This window comes from Schistocerca gregaria, chromosome 8 (assembly GCF_023897955.1).
Source record: "Schistocerca gregaria isolate iqSchGreg1 chromosome 8, iqSchGreg1.2, whole genome shotgun sequence".
NCBI lineage: Eukaryota > Metazoa > Arthropoda > Insecta > Orthoptera > Acrididae > Schistocerca > Schistocerca gregaria.
The window spans coordinates 409,871,655-409,886,225 of NC_064927.1; the positions used below are offsets into that span (position 1 = coordinate 409,871,655).

At 38.4% G+C, this 14,571-nt stretch overlaps 1 protein-coding gene across 2 annotated transcripts in view; it reads left to right on the plus strand.

Annotated features, from left to right (window-relative positions):
• Window positions 1-4,851, plus strand: part of LOC126284579 (integrator complex subunit 10) — a 106,850-nt gene extending 101,999 nt beyond the window's left edge. For both annotated transcript variants that reach the window (XM_049983600.1, XM_049983601.1), the window contains exon 13: window positions 4,440-4,851. In XM_049983600.1, coding sequence (XP_049839557.1) covers window positions 4,440-4,599 — 160 coding nt within the window. In that variant the 3' untranslated portion in view covers window positions 4,600-4,851. The remainder of the gene's footprint in view (window positions 1-4,439) is intronic.
• The last annotated feature ends 9,720 nt before the right edge of the window (window positions 4,852-14,571 follow it).

Genomic DNA, 14,571 nt, shown 5'->3' on the forward strand with positions numbered 1-14,571 from the left:
TTCCCTCCTGCAAATCAGCCAACCAACCATGATTATATGGCAAGCCAGTACTATGCAAAGAAAGGGAAGCAGGATAGTGGAAGGAATATGTATAAAAGTTATGAAAGGGAAATTAACTCCAAGGCAATATTATAGAAAGAGAGAGGAAGTAGATGAATATGGGCAGGGAGATTTGATATTACGATAAGAATTTGACAGAGCATTGAAAGACCTAAGTTGAAGAAAGCCTCGAGGAGTAGATAACATTCCCTTAGAATTATTGAAAACCTAGAGAAAACATGACATAATGAAACCATTCCACCTGGTGTGCAAGGTATATGAATCTGGCAAAATACCTGCAGACTTCAAGTATCATTAAATAATTTCAATTCCAAAGAAGGCAAGTGCTGTCATTTAATAATATTACCAAACTGTTAGTTTAATAAGTCTTGATTGCAAAAATTAGCATAAATTATTTACAGAAGAATGGAAACACTGGTGGAAGCCGACCTCAGGGAAAATCAGTTTGGGTCCCACAGAAATGTAGTTAAATGTGAGGCACACTGACATTATGACTTATGTTAGAAGACAGGCTGAAATAAGGCAAACCTACATTTATAGCATTTATAGATTTAGAGAAAGCTTTTGGCAATGTTGGCTGGAATACCAACATTGAAATTCTGAAGATAGCATGGATAGAATACAGGGAGCTATAGTTTATTTACAGCTAGTGCGGAAACTAGACTGCAGTTATAAGAGTTGAAGAATGTGAAAGGGAAGTAGTAGTTGAGAAGAAAGTGGGACTGGTTTGTAATCTATCCCCAATGTTGTTCAATCTATTTATTGAGCAAGCAGTAAAGAAAACACACAAGAAACTTGTGAAGGGAATTAAGTGCAAGGAGAAAAGTAAGAACTTTAGGTTTGCCGGTAACATTGTAATTCTGTCAGAGATAGCAATGGACTTGCAGGAACAGCTGAATGGAATTAATAGTTTCTTGAAAAGAGTTTACAAAATAAATGCCAACAAAAGCTAAAACAAAGCAGTGCTGTTCAGTTAGACGATGCTGGGGAAATTAGATTAGGAAATGAGTTTTGTTATATGGGGAGCAAAGTAACTGACAACTGCCAAAATAGAGAAGAGATAAAATGCAGATTGGCAATATCAAGAAATGTGTTTCTGAAAAAGAGAAATTTGTTGACATTGTATATAAATTCGAATACATAAGTTTCCACGGCCAGTGTCATTTTGGATAAAATAATTTTGGGTATTGGGCTGTGTCATTGTTAACTACTAAAACAACTTAACTGCTGACATTTTGACCTACTTGCTGTGGTCCTCTTCGGAGCAGTTCGGCGCTGTGTCTTTCTTTATGTACTGTCATGTTATTTATCTGCTGGCTACCAACTTCACATATCTGAGTTGCCATTGGAATAGGTTGTTAAGACAGGGTACTTGTATGGTATGCTGTTGCCTGTGCTACCCTGGTGGCTGATTGGAAGGAAACTCTAGTAGGTGAATGACAGAAGGTAACATATTGGCTGTCTGTTGTCTTTGCCATTATGGTAACTGATTGGTAGGCAAACTTCCATTGGTCACTGGAAAGCAATAGCTAATCAGCAGCTTGTATCCAGGGTGTAGTGTTTTCCTGCAGCAAAGCATTAAGGCCGCACCGCAATTCTCTTGCAACCACTGTTTATACTGTTAAACCCAGGTCAAGTGGTGCTGGTGGCTGGTGCACACGCAATCTGCCATGCTGGAATTGCTGGCAGGTAGGTCATAGTAGGTAACTTGTAGCCATTCTCCCTGTTCATGTAACGAGGGCATTTAATTGTTTCAATAGCTTCTCCTATTTTCCATTGCTGCATCCATGGCTGATAAGCAAGCACGCAAGTTTCTTGAAAATTGATAGGACAGCCGTATTCCTGGTGGTGTCCTGCTACAGCTGACGTGTTGTTCTATACAAGTCATATGTAAAGTTCATGTTCCGAAATGTAAATGCTAATGTGTCTCCCCCTTTCAACAAAATAGACTTCACCGCCTTCACACTGAAACTTGTAGACACTTGCAGTATGGCGAGCATTCACTGGATCCTTAGTTTCAGAGCATGAGCATTATGTACAACTGGGATAGAATAGCAAGTCAGCTGTAGCAGAACACTACCAGGAATATGGCTGTCCTATAAATTTTCAAGAACCTTGTGTGCTTGCTCCCCAGCTGTTGACGCTGAAACAGAAAATAAGAGAGCCTATTGAAATAATTAAACCCCCTAACACAATGAACAGAGAGAGTGGCTACAAATTACCTATGGCCTGGCTGCCAGCAATTCCAGGCCAGTGGACTGTATGTGTTTTCCAGCCAGCAGCACCATTTGACCCAGTTTAATAATATAAAAAGCGGCTGTGTGAGAAATACTGTGCAGTTTTACCACCTCGCCACGGGAAAATGCTACCACCAGATGCAAGCTGCTGATTTGTTATTGCCTTCACATCGTCAACGAGAGTTTGCCCACCAATCACTTATCAGAATGTTACAGGCAACAAACAACTGAGACACTGCCTTCTGCCAATCATCTACTAGATTTCCTTCCAGTCAGCCACGAGGGTAGCAGAAGCAACAGTGTACTGTACAGTCACCCCTCCATAACAGCCTCTTCAAATTGCCCAGTGACATTTTAAATAGGTGACATTGGTATCCACCAGATAACCAAAAATGACAGTATATAAAGAAATTTCATCAGTATGTAAAGGAAGACATTCAGCAGCACACAACAGTGAATAGCCCTAAAGAGGACCACAGCAAGTCAGTCGAAATGTCATCAATTTAGTTGTTTTAGTAGTTAACAATGTCATGCCCCAATATGCAAAACTGTTTTATCCAAAATAAATTTGAATACTAGGAAATCTTTTCTGAAACTATTTGTCTAAAGTGGCATCTTGCAGGGCAGTGTAACACACAAGTAGTTCAGACTAGAAAAAAATAGTAGCTTCTGAAATGTGGTGGCACGGAAGAGTGCTGAAGATTAGAAAGGTAAGTCACATTGCTAATGAGGAGGTTTAAATTTATGGCACAATTTGACAAAAAGAAGGGACCAGTTGAAAGGACACAAGCTGTGGCATCGAGAAATTGTCAGTTTAGTAATGGTGGGAAGCTTGGAGGATAAAACTTGTAGCATGAGGCCAGAGATTCAATAAAGTAACCAGGATCAAATGGATGTACTTTTCAGCTGTTATGCAGAAGAGGCTTCCAAAGTATAGACTAGGGTGGTGAGCCGCATCAAACCAGTTTTTGGATTGAAGACACTACCACCACAATTACAATAACAAGTAGTAATCATTTATAAAACTTTGTAAAATATTAAATGTTTTGTTATAGATATTATTTCCACTGGAAAAATTCAGGCTGCATATAATACCATCATAAAGTTGGTTATGTATGTTGGCTGATTTTTCTTTCTTTTTTCAGGCCGATACAGAATAGAACTTCTTAATATTTTAATTATTTGTGAGCACGTTGTAACTTCATGGAAGTCACTGTTACAACATTAGTGTGAAGCTATAAATTCAGTTCTTTTTCGCAAGTGTAGTGTTAACCACTGTTTCTAGTTAAGATCAGGGTTGGTTTCAGTTGGGCTGGGGTCAAGACTAACTGCAATTTTTGCCAACATATCTGAACAGAAACTGCAGAAACTGGAGGAATATTTTGCACACATTTTTAAGGGATGATTTACACTCTTCTTGAAATTTAATTCTGTTGTCTCATTGCTTTTGACTATATTCAGTTCCTTATGAGAACTGAATACGGAAGAAACAAGCTTTTTGGGGTGTCATTTACCATGGCCAATGCATAATTCTTCAGTACTCCTGGCTTCTATTAAACCTTTCTAAACAAGGTAAGAATTGTGTGTTGTGTAGAAACTGAACTAATGGAATACCAACAAGCTGTTAGATAATACAACATCAAGAAATTGTTAAGGGGATTGTTCCACATCAGATGTTGAGAGAGAGAGAGAGAGAGAGAAGGGGGAGCGGGAACAAAAAGAGAAGTAAGTTTACCATGCATTGTACAACCTTGGCCTTCTTAACCACGTCAATAGACTTTATGAAATGTGGAGCAGTTCCTGTTATGCTCAAACGACCTGACAGAATAAAACTTGAGAAGAAAAATATCAGAACTAGATTGTTCGGATCTTATTGTGCTGGTATTTTTTGTAATATAGGGTGGAGAACTTGCAGTAAGGAGATTGTGGTTGGAAATATGCAGCAATAATGCCAAATAACATCACTCAAGAAAGACTTGTAAAAAGAATGTAGAGGCTGCTCATCACGCCACAGTCTATATTGCAGTGTCGTGCTCTGGGTAATTAGTGAGCAAGACACAATAACAAATACTCCCGAGGTAGTTCATATTTCTCATAAAATATCAAATTCATCAAAATGATGCAATTATATTCTCTCTACAGTCAGCGGCGGATCTCTACACGAGGAGCAGATAAGGGTGTGAAAGAAGACTTTAAGCAAGCAATGAGGCGACAAGCAGCCAGAAGCATTGAGCCACTGGAACCACTGATCATCAGATTTCTTACTTCGGAGAGGACGTTACTAATTCAAGCTCTGCAGTAGTTTTGTCTTCAAACTACAAAAAAGCTAAAATGTATATTTAGAATACTTAAATAAAGACAGTTTTCCAGTTGATATCAAAGCTTTAAATCTCATAAACACAGATTTTGTCACCATAAAGCTTTATTGTAAACAATAAAATCTTTTACAGCGTAAGATTAGAATTTCATTGCCATTGCTCAGTATATTTGTACAATATTTTGTTATTAAAAATGAATTTATTAAGGTAGAGTAAATAAAATATTATGTCATTCATGGAGGTGTTTTCATTTCTATTTCTATCATGTTGTTTTAAATATACAGTATATTACAGACTTATCTTGTATGCAGACACTGTTACTTACAATAATAATGCCAGTATTGTTCATTATAATTATCTTCCTTGATAAACTGCCCTATAGATTTAGTTTAGCACATTTATAAGAGTATTATCAGTAGTAGCTGTCTGTGCCAGAAATACTGTCAGTAATTTTTGAATTAACAATTATTTATATCAATTATATAGTCATGCCTTCATCAGATACAATTCTCCATTTTATAAAACATAAAACAACCTGGTTCCTCTTAAGTGAAGCTCTGTCTAAGAGGCAGAAAAAATCTTGGCACCAGCCACACATGTTGAGGTTCACTTGTGATGAAGACCTTTTAAAAGTGCAAAGGGTACATTTGAAAGAAGTCTGTAATTCAGACAGCTTAAATGATAATATAGTGCATTTCTAAAATCTTTGTCAATTTCTATGACAACTTGTTTCTATTTGAGAAATGCAGCAAGTATGTAACACTAATCAGCAATCAGTTTGGATAACTAAGGACATGTAGGGAGAATGGGAGCTGCATCATAGTCTGAAGGCCAGAGACAAACTAAGCAGAGAATTTACTAGACAATAATGAGAAATGCTGAAGAACACGAAGTGACAGGCTTGAAGAAATCATTAGTCTTACTAAGAGAATAGAGAGCTACCAAAACAATACTAAAACAATATGGTCACTTGTGGAAGAAGTGTAAGGGAAAATGGTGGCCATTTAAAGGTAATACATCTGTTCTATGCAAGGAGTGTCAGCGATTGATCAGAGTTGTGCAAAATACTGAACAGCCATTTCCTGTCATTGGTTGGCAAATTAGAGCAAAATTTTATTGATACAAGAAAATATGCAGCATCCTTAAAAGCTGATGTCCCAAGATAATTATGTCACCTGCTGGCAGCAAGAAGCAAATTTAATCCCTTAAACCACTGAAAAGTCAAAACTCAATACCAATGCGATGAAACATTCAGTATGCTGATGAAGGATCTCTGCACCATACATTAGCACTTTAGTTTTTAGTAACCTGTGGAAAGCATCTTTCCAATTCAGTCAGTTTCCAGATAGATAAAAATCCTCATTAATAGATTAGATTAATAAAAAGTGTGTGAAAGGGATAATGTAAACAATCACAACCTGTTCTCACTTCTTGCATTTTCCTATGTTTTGAACACAGCAATGTATGAGATAGGATTTTTTTTGTATTTTTTAATTTGTTTATTGGTGGTAGGTGTATATATTTTCAGCCAGCATTTTAATACATAGACAGTAAAGCTGATACTTACAAAAATGTAAAGATGTGCAAAGTACATAATAGCTGATAACTAGTACTCGGATTTTTAGGTTTTTATAAAATGAATTTTAGCCCCTTTATTTTCTAGGAATACTCCTTTTTATATTCAAACAAACTATTGTAACCTTTCTGGAGTCCTTTAATGAAAAATATAACGAACACTAAGATTAGCATAGAAAATTTTATGATTTTGACACATTTATTCCAGTACTTTGTGAAAAATAAACAATTACCACTTCCTTATACTGGCACTAAAAAAAGCATAAATAATAGGGATGTTTATCCAGTTTAAAGTTATTTTCTTTTGAAATAATATTTTAATGAAAAGTCTTTTACTGAAAAATTCTTTTCATGTGTCACTCACATAAAAACACACACTTTATATGTGTACATCTAAAAACAAAGGTGATGTGACTTACCAAACAAAAGCGCTGGCAGGTCGATAGGCACACAAACAAACACAAACATACACACAAAATACTAGCTTTCACAACCAACGGTTGCTTCTTCAGGAAAGAGGGAAGGAGAGGGAAAGACAAAAGGATGTGTGTTTTAAGGGAGAACCGAACAATTACTTCATATGTGTACCTATATATGACCACAATTAATGGCCTAATGCTACACTTAAGAAGGAATTTCATATTGTTGTTATTGTTTTCAGTCCAAAGAAAGGTTTGATGCATCTCTCCATGCTCCATGGAATTTTATAATACATTTTGGTGTTGCAGTACATAATCACATTTACAAGGGGCAGCAGCCTTTTCAGTATTTGCAGAGGTAACCGTCTGGATGACTGACTGATCTGGCCTTGTAACACTAATCAAAATGGCATTGCTGTACTGGTAATGTGAACGGCTGAAATCAAGGGGAAACTACGGCCATAATTTTTCCCGAGGGCATGCAGCTTTACTGTATGGATAAATGATGATGGCGTCCTCTTGGGTAAAATATTCCGGAGGTAAAATAGTCCCCCATTCAGATCTCCAGGCGGGGACTGCTCAGGAGCACCCTGTTATCAGGAGAAAGAAAACTGACATTCTACGGATTGGAGCGTGGAATGTCAGCTCCCTTAGTCGGGCAGGTAGGTTAGAAAATTTAGAAAGGGAAATAGATAGGTTAAAGCTAGATATAGCAGGAATTAGTGAAGTTCGGTGGGAGGAGGAACAATACTTCTGGTCAGGTGAATACAGGGTTATAAATACAAAATCAAATAGGGGTAATGCAGGAGTAGGTTTAACAATGAATAGGAAAATAGGAACGCGGGTAAGCTACTACAAACAGCATAGTGAACACATTATTGTGGCCCAGACAGACACGAAGCCCATGCCTACTACCCATGCCTGCTACAGTAGTACAAGTTTATATGCCAACTAGCTCCGCAGATGAGGAAGAAATTGATGAAATGTATGATGAGATAAAAGAAATTATTCAGGAAGTGAAGGGAGACAAAAATTTAATAGTGATGGGTGACTGGAACTCGACAGTAGGAAAGGGAAGAGCGGGAAACGTAGTAGGTGAATATGGAATTGGAGTAAGGAATGAAAGAGGAAGCCGCCTGGTAGACTTTTGCACAGAGCATAACTTAATCATAGCTTGGTTCAAGAGTCATGGAAGAAGGTTGTATACATGGAAGAAGCCTGGAGATACTAGAAGGTCTCAGATAGATTATATAATGGTAAAACAGAGATTCAGTAACCAGGTTTTAAATTGTAAGACATTTCCAGGGGTAGATGTGGGCTCTGACCACAATCTGTTGGTTATGAGCTGTAGATTAAAACTGAAGAAACTGCAAAAAGGTGGGAAATTGAGGAGATGGGAACGATTGACAAGAATAGGGGAAAGAAATACAGTAGAAGAAGAATGGGTAGCTTTGAGATATGAAATTGTGAAGATAGCAGACGATCAAGTAGGTAAAAAGATTAGAGCTAATAGAAATCCTTGGATAACAGAAGAGATATTGAATTTAATTGATGAAAGGAGAAAATACAAATATGCAGTAAATGAAGCAGGCCAAAAGGAATACAAACGTCTCAAAAATGATATCGACAGGAAGTGCAAAATGGCTAAGCAGGGATGGCTAGAGGCAAATGTAACAATGTAGAGGAGCATATCACTAGGGGTAAGATAGATACTGCCCACAGGAAAATTAAAGAGACCTTTGGAGAAAAGAGAATGACTTGCATGAATATCAAGATCTCAGATGTAATTCCAGTACTAAGCGAAGAAGGGAAAGGTGAAAGGTGGAAGGAGTATACAGGGTGTTACAAAAAGGTACTGCCAGACTTTCAGGAAACATTCCTCACACACAAAGAAAGAAAATACGTTATGTGGACATGTGTCTGGAAACGCTTACTTTCCATGTTAGAGCTCATTTTATTACTCCTCTTCAAATCACATTAATCATGGAATGGACACACACAGCAACAGAACGTACCAGCGTCACTTCAAACTCTTTGTTACAGGAAATGTTCAAAATGTCCTCCGTTAGTGAGGATACATGAAACCTACCCTCCGTCGGATGGAATCCCTGATGCGCTGATGCAGCCCTGGAGAATGGAGTATTGTATCACAGCCATCCACAATACGAGCACGAAGAGTCTCTACATTTGGTACCGGGGTTGCGTAGACAAGAGCTTTCAAATGCCCCCATTAATGAAAGTCAAGAGGTTTGAGGTCAGGAGAGCGTGGAGGCCACGGAATTAGTCCACCTCTACCAAACCATCGGTCACCGAATCTGTTGTTGAGAAGCGTACGAACACTTCGACTCAAACGTGCAGGAGCTTGTAAAGGCACATGTTCTAGCAGCACAGGTAGAGTATCCCATATGAAATCATGATAACATGCTCCATTGAGTGTAGGTGGAAGAACATGGGGTCCAATCAAGTTCACCAACAATGCCTGACCAAACGTTCACAGAAAATCTGTGTTGATGACGTGATAGCACAATTGCGTGCGGATTCTCATCAGCTCACACATGTTGATTGTGAAAATTTACAATTTGACCACATTGGAATGAAGCCTCATCCGTAAAGAGAACTTTTGCACTGAAATGAGGATTGACACATTGTCGGATGGACCATTCGCAGAAGTGTACCCGTGGAGGCCAATCAGCTGCTGATAGGTGCGTGCACATGCTGTACACGGTACGGACACAACTGGTTCTCCCGTAGCATTCTCCATACAGTAACGTGGTCAACGTTACCTCGTACAGCAGCAACTTCTCTGACGCTGACCTTAGGGTTATTGCCAACTGCATGAAGAATTGCCTCGTCCATTGCAGGTGTCCTGGTCGTTCTAGGTCTTCCCCAGTCGTGAGTCATAGGCTGGAATGTTCCGTGCTCCCTAAGACGCCAATCGATTGCTTCGAACCTCTTCCTGTCGGGACACCTTCGTTCTGGAAACCTGTCTCGATACAATCGTACCGCACCACGGCTATTGCCCCGTGCTAATCCGTACAGCAAATGGGCATCTGCCAACTCCGCATTTGTAAACATTGCGCTGACTGCAAAACCATGTTCGTGATGAACACTAACCTGTTGATGCTACGTACTGATGTGCTTGATGCTAGTACTGTAGAGCAATGAGTCGCATGTCAACACAAGCACTGAAGTCAACATTACCTTCCTTCAATTGGGCCAACTGGCAGTGAATCGAGGAAGTACAGTACATACTGACGAAACTAAAATGAGCTCTAACATGGAAATTGAGCATTTTCGGACACATATCCACATAACATCTTTTCTTCATTTGTGTGTGAGGAATGTTTCCTGAAAGTTTGGCCGTACCTTTTTGTAACACCCTGTATAGAGGGTCTATAGAAGGGTGGTGTTCTTGAGGACAATATTATAGAAATGGAAGAGAATGTAGAGGAAGATGAAATAGGAGATATGATACTGCATGAAGAGTTTGACACAGCACTGAAATACCCGAGTCGAAACAAGGCCCCAGGAGTAGACAACATTCCATTAGAACTACTGACAGCCTTGGTAGAGCCAGTCCTGAAAAAATCTACCATCTGGTGAGCAAGATATATGAGACAGGCGAAATACCCTCAGACTTCAAGAAGAATTCCAATCCCAAAGAAAGCAGTTGTTGACAGATGTGAAAATTACCAAGCTATCAGTTTAATAAGCCACAGCTGCAAAATACTAACACGAATTCTTTACAGGCGAATGGAAAAACTGATAGAAGCCGACCTTGGGGAAGATCAGTTTGGATTCCGTTGAAATGTTGGAACACGTGAGGCAATACTGACCCAACGACTTATCTTAGAAAATAGATTAAGGAAAGGCAAACCTACGTTTCTAGCATTTGTAGACTTATAGTTCTAGCATTTGTAGACTTATAGAAAGCTTTTGACAATGTTGACTGAAATACTCTCTTTCGAATTCTGAAGGTGGCAGGGGTAAAATACAGGGAGCGAAAGGCTATTTACAATTTGTACAGAAACCAGATGGCAGTTATAAGAGTCAAGGGGCATGAAAGAGAAGCAGTGGTTGGGAAGGGAGTGAGACAGGTTTGTAGCTTATCTCCGATGTTATTCAATCTGTATATCGAGCAAGCAGTAAACGAAACAAAAGAAAAATTCGGAATAGGTATTAAAATCCATGGAGAAGAAATTAAAACTTTGAGGTTTGCCGAAGACATTGTAATTCTGTCAGAGACAGCAAAGGACCTGAAAGAGCAGCTGAATGGAATGGACAGTGTCTTGAAAGGAGGATGTAAGATGAACATCAACAAAAGCAAAACAAGGATAATAGAATGTAGTTGAATTAAGTCGGCTGATGCTGCCAGAATTAGATTAGGAAATGAGATGCTTAAAGTAGTAAATGAGTTTTTCTGTTTGGGGAGCAAAATAACTGATGATGGTTGAAGTAGAGAGGATATAAAATGTAGACTGACAATGGCAAGAAAAGCGTTTCTGAAGAAGAGAAATTTTTTAACATTTAGTATAGATTTAAGTGTCAGGAAGTCGTTTCTGAAAGTATTTGTATCGAGTGTAGCCATGTATGGAAGTGAAACTTGGACGATAAATAGTTTGGACAAGAAGAGAATAGAAGCTTTTGAAATGTGGTGCTACAGAAGAATGCTGAAGATTAGATGGGTAGATCAAATAACTAATGAGGAGGTATTGAATAGAATTGGAGAGAAGAGAAATTTGTAGCACAACAACAGGGATCGGTTGGTAGGACATGTTCTGAGGCATCAAGGGATCACCAATTTAGTATTGGAGGGCAGTGTGGAGGGTAAAAATCGTAGAGGGAGACCAAGAGATGAATACACTAAACATATTCATAAGGATGTAGGTTGCGGTAGGTTCTGGGAGATGAAGCTTGCACAGGATAGAGTAGCATGGAGAGCTGCATCAAACCAGTCTCTGGACTGAAGACCACAACAAAAACAACAACAACAATTTTCGTAAAGTGAAACTTCTTGTGTTTTCTCTCAGTACATTTTTGTAGGCTGAGAAGGATCTTTTTACAGTGGTGGTCACTTTCTTAATAGTGTCATACCTGGGATTCTTTGAAGAATATTCCTTGATTTAGCGACACATGCTGTACATACTCAACCGAGTATTTCCTCCAGATACCTCTGCACCTTGGAAATGCGCTCTCACAGCATTTGCGGCTAGGAACAAGGACCCGTCAAAGGGAACTGCGACATTCATTCAACAAACACTCACCAAAAAAATTATTGGCATTTAACTAACATTTGCATAATCCATTATTCAGCAGGTTGCATTTTCTGTAGGCTTTTAGTAGAATTGAAAATTTTGAATGATGAACCATAGATTTTCAAACCTAATTTGAAAATCATATGTGTGGTACATTACTCTTTTTTCTGAATGTTGAGATTAGGGGAATAGGCATGAAGTACTGAACATGCTTTTTAGCCTTTTTTATGAAGACATTGACTACAACAACTTTTAACCAGTCACGTAACACATTGTCTTCAAAAATACGGTTTCTTATATTCACTAATTGTTTCTCTAACTCATGTCAACATTTCTTCAGTAGAAACAGAGAAATTTTATTTAATCCTGCTGATTTTTTGCTTCTGAGGCTATTGATAAGCTGCAGGATGTTGTCAGTGTATACTACAGATAGTGTACTGCAGTTCGATTTTTTAAGTGTGTCATATGAATGCTGTGCATTTGTTCATGCAGACATCACTTTTAGCAGTCTATGTAAAGTAATCATTAACAATATTCTAATTGGTAGAGGTTCAGAAATGTCTTAATTATTCACAGCTCATGTTCCTTTATTAATTTTATTTTCTCTTGCATCATTTCAGATTTTATTTACAATTGACCAGCAAGACTTTGAAATGTTATCTGAGCTTTAACTCTGCTCATTAATTCTTTCTGCTTTTAATTTCTTGATTTCTTTGCGGAGCTGATATTTGCAATGCTCACAGAGTTCTTCATATAACTTGCAGTTTGTCTGTGCAAGCTATCTATGTTTTCCATGTTTCCTTTCATCTCTTGTTTGAAATCAAAGGGTATAGATTTTCATTTTAAAGGTGGATTTTTTATATTAACTTTTTTTAATGCTTATGTGCCCAGCTAGTACTTTAAGAACATGTTTAATTTATTATTGATCCACAATGGTAGTAATTACTCATTCCAAAGATTCCTGGTTTTGACTGTATCTTACTATACCAATGTTGCCTGCAGATAGTACACACCTGTGCTCGTACATTTTGTTGGTTTCAGTTTGGTATTACATTATAGCACTAAAGTTTGACCTAGTGATCTTAGAGATGAGCATTTGTAATTTCTGCTGAGATGATCGCCATAATTTGTTAGAACATAAGTTATTGAACTACCATGTGATAACTATTCTAGTGTGCATCAGTCCATGTAGATCCTTGGCCCCAGAAGATAGGATATAATCTGTAAAGTATTTGCTATTTAACTCTCACTTAAAGTATTAATGTTCATTTTTCTGAGTATGATGAGATTTACACATTTATGACCTGACTTTAATTGAGTCAAAAAACCTGTCAAGTGATTTCAGATAATTTCTTTGGGGAATCTATACATACCCACAAAAAAAAAAAAGAAACAGTGAAAATATGAAATTGATCATTTTACTTTTGAACTCATTATCAACACAAAAATTGCTGCATTTTTATTTATTTATGTATTAAGCAGCTTATGATATACATCTATGGAGCATGTCTAAGTACATACTTGCTTTGTCAGTTTTACATTAAAAACGTTGCTTTTATTGACTCAAACTGCAGGTTTGAACAACGGAAACTCCAGGTAGGAATGTCAACAATCTAGAAAAAGATAGATTACTACTTGCCATAACGATGACACATTAATTTGCAGGCAGGCAGCACAATTAAAAGACACACATAAGCTTTCAGCTGCAGCCTTTGTCAGACAAAGAGAACCATCAGCTTTTCATTCACACAAGCAAGCACATCTTGTGCACACATGACAACCAACTCGGACAGCAACTGTCACATGGGATGGAAGCAACAATCTAAAGGGGATGTGGAAGGAGAAGGGATAGCAGTGTACAGGTGGGGGGAGAGAGGAGCAGTGTTTGGTGGAGTGCGCAGGCACTAGAATGCTAACACGTGCAGTGTCAATAGATTGTAGGGCAGGGAGGTGGTGAAAACGGAGTGAAAAAGGAGAGGAGCGGGAGAAGTTGGGTGAGTGCACTGGTGAAGGGCAGCAAACAATGAAGATGGGAGATCAGAATGGGAAAGAGTGCACAGAACAGAGGGGGATGGAAACCGTTGGGCGAGAGGTGTGGGGTCAGTATGTTACTCAGAAGGATGTAGGCTGCAGTAGGTACTGGGAGATGAATAAGCTTGCATAGCATAGAGTAGCATGGAGAGCTGCATCAAACCAGTCACAGGACTGATGACCACAACAACAATTACACAAGTGGAAAATGTATTGTAAGGATAACTACCATATAAGCAGTTCAGAAAATCTGGTAGTAGAGGGGATGACCCATATGGCTCGGGCAGTGAAGTGGCCATTTAAATTAAACATGTTATGTTCAACTGCTTGTTGAGCCACAGGAGGGTTTACTTTGCTCTTGGTCACAGTTTGGCGGTGGCCGTGCATCCTAGTGGGCAACTGGTTGGTAGTCAAATCAATATAAAAAGCTGTGCAATGATTGAAGCAGAGCTGGTAAATTACAGGGCTCCCTTCACACGTGGTCCAGCCCCTGATGGGGTAGGATAAACCTGTGACAGCACTTCTTTGGTGCTTCAGTGTACAAATTACTTCATTATCTTTGAGCCAGTGCTCAGTTACACAAAAAACAGTAGTTCTTAATTCTATATCACTGCTTTTTATAGCTAATTGTAAGTTTACAAGCTTATTAATGGACTTTATGTTTTGATGTGTAGTT